General features: G+C 44.5%; 1 protein-coding gene across 2 annotated transcripts in view; it reads left to right on the forward strand.

The window, feature by feature from the left end:
- Positions 1 to 11,622: 11,622 nt before the first annotated feature.
- DOCK8 (dedicator of cytokinesis 8) overlaps positions 11,623 to 14,011 on the forward strand; it is a 229,918-nt gene continuing 227,529 nt past the window's right edge. Inside the window, exon 1 of one of the 2 annotated variants that reach the window (XM_077908265.1) lies at positions 11,623 to 11,710. In XM_077908265.1, the coding sequence (XP_077764391.1) occupies positions 11,658 to 11,710 (53 nt within the window). In that variant the 5' untranslated portion in view covers positions 11,623 to 11,657. Of the gene's footprint in view, positions 11,711 to 12,585; positions 12,702 to 14,011 lie in introns of those variants that run through there. The other variant, XM_077908274.1, reaches the window with a different exon arrangement.

A 14,011-nucleotide genomic window follows, 5' to 3' on the forward strand; every position in this document is an offset into this window, starting at 1 on the left:
GCTGTTCCTGTCTCCAAGAGCTCCTAACCTTGGAAAAGCAATACCCTGACCTGTGGCCTCCCTAAATGTGGCCTAATGGCAGGGTATCTAAAACTATAACAATGTAAAGTTGAAATATGAGTTTCACTGGGATACTTAAGTACTACAAATATGATATTTCAACATTAGATCACCATCTGCAGAATTTACCAAAGAAACTCTGAAAACTATTTCTGTGACTCTTCAATCCTACAGGAATTTTTAAGAGATTTCTTTTTGGAGAGGATTTTCCCAATGAGAGCTTCCATTTCCGGTAGAGAAGTTGGGGGGTAAAGGAGGAAGGGTTACCGCTTCCTTCCATGGCTTGTAAGACACCTTTTAGAGAGTTTGAAATGACAGTTCTCCTGCAGCTGGGAGATGCAAAGATGTAGCCTTATTCCTCACCAACAATGTTAAAGCAGCCTGGGCACCAAGGTAGAGGTTGTGTTGGAATCAGCCAGGATTGTTTACAAGTGTTTTCAATGGATCAGATGTGGGCCACAGGGAAGAGATCCAGCTAAGGGGCCTCTGGGGTCCTGTCCAGTAGGATCACTTAGAGAGCAGAGGACCCTAGCTTTGGGGAACTGGAAGTAGCGGTAAATGAGTCACAAATGAACACTATAAATACAAGTATATGAGGCCAGTGAAATGACCTATAGGAAAGAAATCCCCAAGAAAACAGTCTTCCAAAAGACCTAAGAACCTCAAGGAAAGACTCAACTTATTCAAATTAGCTTTGAATATCTCTCAGGCACAGAAAAATGCAAAGCTAGCTCATTACAGTATTAGTTCTACAGTTTTTTTTAAAGATTTTATTTATTTATTCATGATAGACATAGAGAGAGAGAGAGAGAGAGAGAGAGAGAGGCAGACAGAGAAGCAGACTCCATGATAGGAGCCCGATGTGGGACTGGATCCTGGGACTCCAGAACCACGCCCTGGGCCAAAGGCAGGCACTAAGCCTCTGAGTCACCGAGGGATCCCCTCTATAGTTTTATAAGAGCTTTCTTTCCAAAAAAATTTTAGGCATAGTTGACATACAATGTTGTATTAGTTTTAGGTGTACAGCATATTGATTTGGCAATTCCATACATTATTCAATGCTCACTGCCATCAGTGTAATCACCATTTGTCACCATACAACATTATGACACTATTATTGATGATATTCCCTATGTTGCACTTTTCATCTCTGTGACTTAGTCATTTTATAACTGGAAGTTTATACTAAATCTCCTTTATCTATTTAAGCCATCCCTTATCCACCTTCCCTCTGGCTGCCATCAGTTTGTTTGTTAGTTTAACAGTCTGTTTCTTTATTCATTTGTTTTATTTTTTTTACATTCCACATAAAAATGAAATCATGATATTTGTCTTTCCCTGTCTGACTTATTTCACTTGGAATTACTGGAGCTTTCTTATAACTTACCATTCATTCAACCTTAGGAGGTCAGAAACTGGCTAGCCAGCAGAAGTGGAAAAAAAAAAAAAAGAGAAGTGGCTTAAAGTGAAGGGAAGAGCCAACCATGCATCCTTCCCCATTTTTGCTGCTGTAGGCTGCTGGTCTGAAGCAAACGCCAGCTGGGGGAAAATGTGTCATAAAAGATAAGGTGGAGTTTTTTCTGGTCTCAGACTTCAAACTATGCTTGCAGCTAAGGACTTGTACCTTAGAGTAAAAGAAAAGTCATGGGACCTGCCCACATTCCTGTATAGGATTGTCAAGGATTATCCCCACTGAATGCAGTGGGAAACCATTAAAAAAAATGTGTTTTGATTCCATCCATCAGTTATACACTTACTGTATGGTTTACATGGACATTTACATTAATACACTCAGTTTTTGAAGAAGCTGATTGCTGAACTATGACTTAGTCCTAGAAAGAGAGCCATTTCCAGATCCTAAATTTCAAGTGTGCCTGCCAATATAGATTATCTATTTTATCTGCCTTTGCTGCCAGCTATCCCTCTTAACTCTTAACCTAAGCTAAACCTCCAGTGGATAAAAGTTTTTCATTTTATACTTTTAGGATGATTTTGATTTTATTTTATGGCTCTCAAATGATGGTTCTTAAACTTAGGCATGTAGCAGAATTACCTGGAGCACTTGGCAGACTTATAAAGGTCTATGCTTCATCCTACTTCAATGAGTCTGGGACTCTGTTTATGATTAGCTCTGTAAGTAATTACCCACTCCCAAAGTATGAGAACTTCTGTCTTAAAAGACACAGATTGCTTCTAAATGGGGCATAGATTTGGGGACACAGCAATCATGTGCCTTGGATCTAACATCCATATTCTATGTCTTAGCACCATGTAGTGATGCCGTTATAAGAATCGCAAGGATCACACAGTCATATTGTGCCATGATACAATCTCCTGTCTGTGGCTCGGCCCAGTCAGTAGGGTGTAGGGATCATGGGACACTGAGCCAGGCAGGTTTGTCCAAAGAACCACCATGCAGCTTGCTCTTCCCTCTTCTGAAATTGTCCCAGTGCTTGTCGTAGTACCTAAATTGCTATGGTGATATGGGGTTTGACGGTTGGGGGTGGGGGGGTGGCACAGGATGGAATGAAATGAACTGGGAGGATATTGGAGAATACTGAAATGGGAAAAAAAGCATTTCAAAAATTCATGTAAACTTTGGTCTGATACTGACATTCAGCAGGGCCCCACAAATTTTCTAAAGATTATATAAACCTGTTTGGTTTCCATCCTTCCCCAAATGGCTCAGATATTTAGAGAAATCAGGGAAGCCCATGTGGCTCAGCGGTTTAGTGCCACCTTCAGCCCAGGGCGTGATCCTGGAGACCTGGGATCAAATCCCACATTGGGCTCCCTGCATGAAGCCTGTGTCTCTGCCTCTCTCTCTCTTTCTCTCTCTCTCTCTGTGCCTCTCATGAATAAATAAACAAAAAATCTTAAAAAAAAGATATTTAGGGAAATCATAGTTACTTGAAGAGAAACACTCCACATTGTTAACATATTAAAAGGTGAATACAATCAATAAGAAAAATGCTAAGATCTTAATACAGAAATGGGACAAGATATAAATAGACACAGCCCCACAAAAATACAACCATGTAGAGAAATAACGTGGAAAAATATTCAGCTCATCTAATAAGCGCATAATTAAAACATTTTAAAATGTATTTTTATGATAGTAAGCTTGCAAAAGTACGAATAAATGCTAGCGTAAATGAGGGTAAAAGGTAAAGCCTTTTTTAAAAAAAGATTTTATGTATTTATTTATTTATTTATTTATTTGACAGATAGAGCACAAATGGGGGTTAGTGGCAGGCTCCCCACTGAGCAGGGAGCCCAGTGTGGGTTTTGATCCCAGGACCCTATCATGACTTGAGCGAAAGCTAGCTGCTTCACCAACTGAGCCACCCAGGTGCCCCCAAAATGAAAGTCTTTTAAACATTACTTGAAGTTGGCAGGAGCTAACAAAAGTCAAAATAATGCTTGCCATTTTTATTTTTTATCTTTAACCTTTTCTTTAGAAAAACTTTCACATTTACAAAGCAGGAAACTTTATGTAATCTATCTAGACTGGTCAACTATTCTATTTTTATTGTTATTTATAATCTTATTTTAATGCTATTAATATCATCATTATCATCATTACCACAGATGAGCATCTGAAAGTAAGTTGCAAACATCATACCATTCTGTTGCTTTACCCTAAAAAATTTGATTGTGTATCCCCTGAGAATAAGGATATTCTGTTAGGCAACCACAGCCTAAGTATCAAATTTAAAAAATAAAGTTATATATTTTTACTGTTAGCAAATACATAGTCAAAATGCAGATTTTGCCAATTGCCCCAGTGATATTCTTTATAGTATTTATTTTCTTTTGATTGGAGGTCCACTCCAGCATCCCTCATTGCCTTTACTTGCTCTGTCTCTAGTCTCTCTCTCTCTTTCTTTTTTTAAAGTTTGATTGATTTGAGAGAGAGCACATGGGAGCAGGGGGAGGGGCAGAGGGAGAGGAAGGGAGAATCTCAGGCAGACGCCCCGCTGAGCACAGGGCCCAATGTGGGGCTCTGTCTCAGGACCCTGAGATCATGGAGCTGAAATCGAGAGTCAGACGCACAACTGACTGAGTCACCCAGGTACCCCTCTGTAGTTTCTTTTGATCTGAACCGGTTCCTCAGCCTCTCCTTCTCTTTCATGACACTGACTTTTTTTAGAGACAGCCTAGTTAGTATACTGTCCCTCAATTCAAGTTTGTCTACCATCTCCTCGTGATTAGATTTATGCCTTTTTGGGCAGGAATCTATAACTTTCAACCCAATAAATTCCACTTCTGGGAATCTGTTAGGAGAAAATAATAGTAAACATGTAAAAGATAGTTTATATGGCTTTCAAGCAGCACAACTGTTGAATAATAATAAAATCACAACCCACATGCTCCGAGAGGATACTGGCTATCCAGCAGTACGTTCTGTCCTTTATGTGCTTTATCTTACTTAACCTTCTCAGTAACATGAGAATGGCAGACTCTCTTCACAGCCTACTGAATGACTACCCTCTCCTGTGTCCTTCTCCTGTTTTGGCAGCTCAGGAGAATGAATCAGAGAGATTCTAAGCCAACCATGATTGTCCACTCCTGCTTCCAGGTATTCTTTTCTCAGCCTCCCTTGCCACTGAGGAGAAGCATCAGACCCATTTCTGTCCAGTGAGTTCTAAAGGCAGGTTTCCTGGACAACTTCTGGAAAAGACAGTCTTGCACAGAGAAAGTGCTGTGGCTGCTCCAAGTCATGGGAGCCACCTTGTCATTACGAGGTCATAAGGTGATCAGTGTTGGTGGCATTGTTTAGTTGCCCAACCTAGTTCTAGACTACCTTCCTCAGCTTTCCTTGGGAAATGAATTTAGAGATTAAGCTACTTTTCTTTGGATCTTTAGGATCTTGTTGCTGTAGAGATTTTAGATGACAGTAGTAACAGGAATAATTATCATTTACTATTAGGGTTTTACATTATTTAATCTTTATAACAATCCCAGAAAGAGGTACCACTATTAACCGCACTTTACATGTTGAAGAATGCTGGCTGCAGCTGGAATAGAAGCCTGCCACTGACTCTACTCAGGCATGGGTCAGAGTCCAGCTTACCCTCTGCAGAGGCAGCAGAAAGCAGGGAAAGGAGAAAGCACAACATTTCAGCAGCTGCCTGGAGAATTGTCCAGACATAAGAACAAAACAAGGAATGGGTAACTGATTTTTTTCTTCAGAGAGAAGAAAGTAGTCTTCTGGGGAAGCGGGTCAATGGGGGTGGCCTAAGGGAAGTCAGTGAGACAGTGGAGGTCAGGAATGAGGCAGTGACAATAGCCATATGAGGCACTCCCACGAGATGCCAAAGGAACCAGACCAGAGGACCAGGCCTGACTTTCCATCCACCATAAATCCTCCCTCTCGATATGCAAGTGACTTTGGGAAATCTGCCTAAATCCTTCCATAAAGAACTATGTAGATCTTCATTCATGAAATATGTGTGTGCTCAAGAAGACGGGGATGGCCGTGTCAGATCTAGGAGGCATAGTCCTCACCACGCTGGACCCATACTCTACTGGACAGTCCCCATCATGGACCTCCAGGCAGCAAGAGGTGTCCTCCAAGGGACAATGACCTACAGAGAAACAACAACCACCGGTCTGGTAAGATAAAGTCTGAATTCGTTGATAGGATGGTCGTATTCAGGCCCTGAACAGCTGCAAAGCTTCATTTCTCACCACTTCACTCTGCACCCTCTTCCCCTCTCCCCCCATGTATTGTTAATTCCTGGAATGGACAGTGGCGTGCCTGGGCTCCCTGCTTTGGCACACAGTGGTCCTTGCACCTGGGACATCCTGAATGCCCCGCTCTGCTTGGCGAATGTTTCTTTGTTGTTTAAGACCCAATCGCCATGTCACTGCATCAGTAAAGTCATTCTTCCTCAGCGTCCATCTTTCTGTCAACGCCTTCTCCGAGAGAATAAATCACTTCCTCTCTCTGTTTCCTCACTCACTGAGTTTTGTGAAACAAAACGTCCCTTCATTGTCACCTCACCCAGAACTCAAGCTTCTTCTTTCCCTTGGAATGCATCTCGTTCCTAGACAATGAGTTCTGCGAAGTCCGAAGTCCAGGAGTAAGTATTGTTCATTGTTTGGCCCTCAGTATCACTTTAGTACAGAGCCTGACATATGGTTACCACCCAGCAAATGTTTGGGGAATGAATAAAAAGCACACACATGATAATGAAAGAATTAATTAGTTAATTAATCCAAAGTCCTTCTAGTTATAAAAAGGCTATGGTATGAACATTCCTATTGAAAATGAAATAGCATTGCACATTGGAATATGGCCTAAATCCTAAATTTAAAATGCATATATATGTATATATAGATATACATATAAGTGTACATACAAAAATATATACAGTATGCTTGTAAGATATATGTTTTGTCACCGTGATTATTAAGGGAAAGTTTCTTATTCTTTATTCTTTTCATATGTTGAGCTTTCTTCTGATAATATAAGGAATAAAGTGGAGAAAAATAGAAACTCCAATTCTAATGTCTGAGTATGGCTTTATTTATTTATTTATTTATTTATTTATTTATTTATTTATTTATTTATTCATGAGAGACACAGACAGAAGCAGAGACGTGGACAGAGGGAGAAGCAGGCTCCCTCAGGGGAGTACGATGCAGAACTTGATCCCAGGACCCTGGGATCACAACCAGAGGCAAAGGCAGATGCTCAACCACTGAGGTGCCCAGGTGCCCCTCTGACTGGTTTTAAGGACCACACACAAATCTTTCTGTATCTGTCTGTAATTATAAGACAAAAATACATATGTCTACTTGTTAGTAATAATCTTTGTGCTGGTTTCATTTCTCGAAACGCCCAAGAGACAAATGTAAAACAGAGCTAGAAGATGCTCATACAAAGGCCTAAGTAAGAGAATAAATGCTCAGGAGAATAAAAAAGAGTCTTACTTTCTTTTTTTTTTTCTTTTAAGATATTTATTTATTCATTCATTCATTCATTCATTCGAGACACAGAAAGGGAGAGAGAATGGCAGAGACATAGGCAGAGGGAGAAGCAGGCTCCATGCAGGAGCCCGATGTGGGACTCTATCCCGGGTCTCCAGGATCAGGCCCTGGGCTGAAGGCGGCACTAAACCACTGAGCCACCCGGGCTGCCCGAGTCTTACTTTCTTTGAAAGACACATGAAACTTGATCACTCCCATTCAAGTTCACTTTAAGAAATACTTATCGAGGGATCCCTGGGTGGCGCAGCGGTTTGGCGCCTGCCTTTGGCCTAGGGCGCGATCCCGGAGACCCGGGATCGAGTCCCACATCGGGCTCCCGGTGCATGGAGCCTGCTTCTCCCTCTGCCTGTGTCTCTGCCTCTCTCTCTCTCTCTCTCTCTCTCTCTCTGTGACTATCATAAATAAAAAAAAAAATTAAAAAAAAAAAAGAAATACTTATCGAGTGTCTGCTCCATGTTCCATATTGAGTCAGCTATTCTTTCATTCATTGAAGGAGTACTTGTCGGACACTTACTATGTGCCAACCATTGTTGTAGGCCATAGAGGTAGAGCAGTGAATAAAACAAAAATCTCTGCACTTATGGAATTATATTCTAGAAACATGAAATTTAACAGACAAAAATAAACTGCATAGTATGTCAGATAGTGATTAAGTATTATAGAGAAAAAGCTGGAGACAGAGTTCAAAGTGTCAGACTAGGGAAGGGGGCATCTGAGTGTTAAATAGATGCTCACAGAAGGTGACATATGAACAAAATCTTAAATGGAGAATAAAGAAGGAAATGTACAAAGGATCCCACTATACTGTGTGGTCCTGTGGACCTTGCATTCCACTAGGTTGTGTTTATTGGTGATGACCTACACTTTCAGCTCTTTCAATGTGCTGTTATCCTGGAAGGTGTACTCTTAAGGTAGAGGTGGGAGGTGTAAGCTCCATTTAAACTTGGAAGAATTTGGAGAGACTGGCTAGATTTCAGGTTATGATGGGAGGAAGCATGACATCAGCAAAGAAGGCCCCAGGCAAGAAGATCTCCCTTGCTTGACAGAGAGGGAAGGATTAGAATTAGTTATGTGAAATGGGCCTATAAACCAACTGGAAAGGTCACACTTGGTTGTAGGGATATGGGAAATCACCAAAGGTAACTGAGCTGGGAATGAACACAATGAAACAAGTATCTTAGTAAAATTAATACAGTGTTAGAGTCAGATTCAATTGGAATATAAAGAAGCTACTGGCAGGTAGGCCATTAAAAACTTTTCCTGGGTTGTTATCCAGATATTAATTGCTGAGAGCTGGGCCAGAAAGGAAGCAGTGAGGACAATGACACTTATAGGGGTGAGATTTATGAAGCATAAATAACAGGACTTGGTGGACAATTAGATCCAAAGGGTAAAGAAGAGGAAGAAGTTAGAGCTGACACATTCAGAGTTCAGAGAGAGGCAAGCAGATGGTGTCATCCTGAGACTGAGGGGTCTGTCAGCCAAATGGGGGGAGTGACTGGCCCTGGGTCATGCAGTTAGTGGAAACCTGGAGCCGGCACACAGATTTCCTGCTTTTCCCACACTGGATAACTGCGAAGTTCTAAAACTGGTAAATGGGCCAATAGTGCTACCAAGAGAAATGAGGGATGGTAGAGGGATAGCCAGTTTACAGTTGGGTAGAGGAGACAGAGAGTTTTAGTTCTATAATCGTGGAGTTTGAGGATGTTCAAGTGGAAGTATTTGAGAGATAAGCATCAATTTAGGATTGGGAATGACTCTGTCCCTTACTAGCTTCTGATCTTGGGCAAATCGCTTAACCTCTCTGAGCCTCAGTTTTTCTGGTCACAACATAGGCATAATGTTGTTACTTAATGTTTGTAACTAACTAATTAATTAATATTTGTAAAGGGCTCAGAACAGGCCCTAGTACAAGGTGTCATTGTTTGTTAAATAAAATACACACGATGCAATATAAAGAAAGAGTTTGGCTTTTTGGAGAGGTAAGAAGACACAGGGAAAGCTAGAGGAGAATTTGCCATGATGATATTACATCTGTTATAGAAATCAAGCAAGGTGGGACACCTAGGTGGCTCACTGGTTCAGCCGGTTAAGAATCCGACTCTTGATTTCAGCGTAGGTCATGATCTCAGGGTCATGAGATCAAGCCCCACATTGTCTCTGTGCTGGGTGGGGAGCCTGCTTAAGATTCTCTCTCTCCTTCTCCTTCCACTCCTCACTCCACTTCCCCCACCCCAAACTCTCTACAGAAAAAAAAAAAAGTCAATGGAGGAATTTTATGAAAGTGAAAAAAAAATTGAGTGACAAAGAGATGCAGAAAAAGAGGAAGGCCAAGAGAGGTCATAGGTGTGGAAAGAAGGAAGCTTTTTAGAGTGCCTTTTAGTCAGAAGGGGAGAGTTGGGGAGAGACATCCAACTACATGGAATTAAAGTAGCGAGAAGCCAGGCATTCATCTAGTGATCTGTGATCTGTGAATGCATCTCAGAGCAGATACATTTTAAAAATTGGCATCTGACTAAATTAGTGAATAACATATTCACAGTGAATTGTTAAAAGGCTGTTGAGGAAATTTGGAGTCATTTCTAACCATCTGAGAATGGATGGCATGGGGCATAATGCTGGCCTAACCTTTATAATTAGATACCAAATACTAAGTTAAATGCAGCATGACCTGCTGTAAGGTGGGAGGTTTTATGATTCCATTCCCCCCAACCCCCCAAGAAGGTTTCCTTGATTGCAATTCTGAAAATTTGATATACTCTCATTATATTTCATTTGCGTTTATGTGAAAATCAGAATATTTTTGCTCTAAAGGAAAGTGTGTGTCACAGACATTTAGAACTCAGAGGATCCAAATGAAAGGCTGGTACGCAGCAGACTCAAGATTCTGGTGTTAAAAAATTGTCTACAAATCACCCATTTACTCCCAGTTTGAAAGGAGTCACAGAATTGTTCTCTTAGCACTTCTTGATCTAAATGTTTGCTTATGGATCCCAGTGCAGTAAATAAACTTAGAATTTTGAAAGTCAAAAACCGCATATTACAAAAAACTTTCTTCTCTTTGGATCTTTTTTCATAGCCTATATAATAACGTCGCACTGAAGAACTTCATCTTATATGCTTAAAGGCATTGATATTTTCAGGGAAAAGTCACCTAACCAGCTCTGAAAAATCACTAAGCTAACAGAGGCAGCCAAAACCAGAAAAAGGAAAACTATCAGGAAGAGACTGAATTCAGTCCTTAGATGTTTTACTATTAAGTTGCAAACTGCAAACCAGCAGTGTTCCATAGGAATATATGTGACCCTCACATGTGAGCCATATGTGTAATTTAAATTTTCTTTAACGCAAGGCACATTGTAAGGAGGGAAAACTAAACAGGTGAAATTAATTGTAATATATCTTTGCCTAATATCAAAACTATCATTTTACCATGTAATATAACAATCACTAACAGGATATTTTGCATTATTTTTCTCCACACTGTCTACACCCGATGTGCATTTTGCACACTCAGTGCATCTCAGTTCAGACTAACCATCACTTCCAACAGTTAATAGCCACATTAGACAGCAGTGTAGCTCTGAACCAAAAATATCTCACTTTCCTATTTTTAAAGGGCAAGTTGCCAGACAGAGGCAGTATTCAGAGAGTGCTCCGTGAGAGCAAAACTTGGAGCAAACCAGTAACTTGAAAGAAACACGTACTTTCCCACTCTAGTGAACACTGGGACTTTTCTGGTTTTTCTGGAGCTGGAGCTGGGGCTGGGCCTGGTAGCGGACTGCCCGGTCTGAAACTGAAATGGACAGGGTTGCAGTCTTGAATCACAGGAAAGAGGCGTGCAGTGTTTTCCCAGAGAAAAGCATGTATCCTCTAGCTGCAAACAGACAAAATTGAAGGGGCGTCGGGGGTGGGGGGTGGGGGATAACTTATAATGCTTTTCCTGGGCTGGTTCATGATATTTGCCTGAGGTGCCCCAGGAAGGATGAGGGACACAGCTTTTGCACAAGTGGGTCTGTATCCACTTTTTGGTTTGTTTGGTTTTCAAATCTGCCTTCCCCCCGGCGCGGTGTGGACCGCCGTTAAGGCCCAAGCGCGGAGAAGGCAGGGCTGGTGTCCGCCCCCGCGCCCGCCCGCGCCCCGCGCCCCGCACCCCGCGCGCGGACCCCGCTCCTGCCCGCAGGCGCCCCTGCCCGCAGGCACCGGCCGCCTCGCTGGGCTCCGCGCAGACGGGGTTTCCGGCCTGGCTCAGGGGTCGCGGGGCCGCCCGCCCGCGCTCGCGGTGGGGGCGGGGGGCGCCGGAGGTCAGGGCCGGGCCGCAGCGCGCCGTCCGTCGGGGCATCCGGAGGCCAGTTCCGCGGCGTGTCCACACCCTCGCGGGCCCGCCGCTGCCTGGGGCCGGGCCGGCCGCCGCTCCGGGGCTGCGCCCTCCCCCGCGGGGACTGCGGCGCCCAAGGTGGAAATGCGGAAGTTTGCAGCGCCGCCTGACAGATGAGGCTCGCGTCCCGCCAGGCGAGCGCTGCAGCGGCCCCGCGGCGCCCCGCGCCCCCGCCGCCCGCGCCCCGCGCCCCCGGAGGCCGCCGAGCCGCGCGCGGGCCATGGCCACGCTCCCGGGCGCAGAGCGGCGCGCCTTCGCGCTCAAGCTCAACAGGTAAGACGCGCCCCGCGGCGCCGCAGCAGCGGCCCCCCCCCCCCCCGCCCCGGGACGGCGCTGCAGGGGCGCACCCGAGGACCCCCGCCCCCGCCCCCGAGCTGCCGCGCGCCGGCCTCCGCCCGCTGCGCCTCCCCGGCACCGTCCCAGCCGCCAGCCCCGCCGGGTGTCCCGGGCCACCAGCGTCCCCGCCCCGCGCACGCCCCGGGGTCTGACAGGTGCAGGGCGCAGGGCGCACGGGGGCCGCGCGGGGCTCGCCGCGGGCTTGCCTATAGCCCGCGCCTTCCCTGGAGACGCTGCTGGGACCTGGGGCCGGTGGAGAAGTGGTGGAAAGGAGACTTTGTGCTTCCAGGCAGCCGCTTCAGGACTTGGGCTGTTCCCAGCAGGGCGCTTTCTTTTCTCCCTGTCGTTTTATTTTTATTTCTCCCTCCCCCCTACCAGAAGAAGTTTGGCTCCTGTGGACATCGCTATTTTTATTCCCTGGTCCAAAGGAGCCGTGAAGTGGAAAAAGTGATTTTTTTTTTAAGACTCTCCTTTTAAATAAACAAAAGAAGGAAAAACAAAACAAAACAAGGAATGGCCTGTGGCTGGCATTTTTACATTTATAGCGCTCAGGCCGGGGACCAGGAGAGTCCACTTCGCCATCCAGTTCCTAATCAAAATCGCACACACTAAACGTAGGCGCGTTTGCTGCTCAAAGTTCTCACCGGAGGTGCTTTAGCTGCAGTTTTTCCTCCGCTGGAAACTGCTGACAAGTATTGGGGGGGCGGGGGGGGGCATTCTTGTCCTGCCCTGAGAAATCTAGACTGGTTAAAAGATAATATGAAACTGGCCCTGAAGGATCAACTTAGTATCCTAACTGCCCTCACTGCTCTAGGACTTGTGATTTTTCTTTTAGCTGAGCCTGCGAAAGGGTAGTTGCACAGTATGTTTTGCAGGTGGATAGCTTGTGGAGAGGTCTGAGCCATAAGGAGCTGGGAATAATCAGGCGGTAAGGACTTCCAGAAGGCCCACTGGGCCTTCTTGCTGTCTAATGTTCACCTGCTGTGTAGTTGTGGACAAACAATTTCTCTTACCTTACTATTTCTTCACCCTTAAAATGAATTTGTTAATGTGTACTGTGTATTAATGTTGGAGTACCAGAAGTACTATAGTTAAAAGGTATGAAGTCTGTCAGGAATCTCCCTAGGGGAATTTCTCTCTCTCTTTTTTTTTTTTTTTTTTCTGGTGCAAGCCAGAAGGGGCAATTAATTCATTTGGGGAGCATGGGAATCAAACGGACGTTAGCAATGGGTGTACCACGTACCATTGCTGTAGCTCCTTGGTCCCTGTGAATTTTAGGTCAGGAAGTGTGGCTGGGGCACAAAGATGTGGGAGACTGTGGGGTTTGGCAGAGTTCACCTGGGAGGAGCAGCAGGCCCTGTGCTAATCCTACAGGCACTCTTGAAAGCAGTGGTGGGGTCGGTGTGGCCTGGCAGTTAAGAATAAAGGCCCTGGCTGGACTCAGACCTGCTTGCAGATTGGCCACCTCTGCTACAAACTGTGTGACACTGGGCCTGTTATTTAACCTTTCTAGACTTTGGTTTCTTTGCTTGTCAAGTGGGATAATCATAGGACCTACTTCTTAGGACCTTTGGGAAGAGTGAGTGAAATTACATGTACACAGTGCTTGTCGTGCCTGGCTCAGAGTAAATGTTAAACGTTAGCTGCCATCAGCTTCATCACTGTCTTTATTATCATTTTTCAGAGGCCAAGGCAGAAGGGTAGGAGAGGAAGCGGAAGTTGCAGAGCACTTTGGGCTGGGTATGACGATGCCAGTGGCAGGTTGGAGCTGCTTGGGGTAGACGGTCACCCTCCTATGTCTTCCATCCCTGTACTGAAATCACCAGACACACCCAGGGGAACTGAATGTGTGATACAATCTGAACAAAAAGAGCCCCATTCAAGCTAAGTATAAACGGTTCCCTAATCCTCAGGCAAGAATAAGGATTGGATGTTCCTATTTGGGGGGTTCTCTTTTCCCCTTTGAACCATTTGTGTCTTAGGTGGAAGAGTTATACTAAGGAGCTTAGCAGAAATTGTTCAAAGGAGTGGATTAGTAAGGATATACCTCGTATTTTTTTAAGATTTTATTTATTTATTTGAGAGAAAGTGAGAGTGAAAGCGAGAGAGATCTCAGAGGGAGAGGGAGAAGCAGCCTCCCCACTGAGCAGGGAGCCAGACGTGGGTCTCACATCTGGGATCATAACCTGAGCTGAAGGCAGGCGCTTAACCGACTGAGCCACCCAGGCACCCCAGGAC

Source organism: Canis aureus, chromosome 1 (assembly GCF_053574225.1).
Source record: "Canis aureus isolate CA01 chromosome 1, VMU_Caureus_v.1.0, whole genome shotgun sequence".
Lineage (NCBI taxonomy): Eukaryota > Metazoa > Chordata > Mammalia > Carnivora > Canidae > Canis > Canis aureus.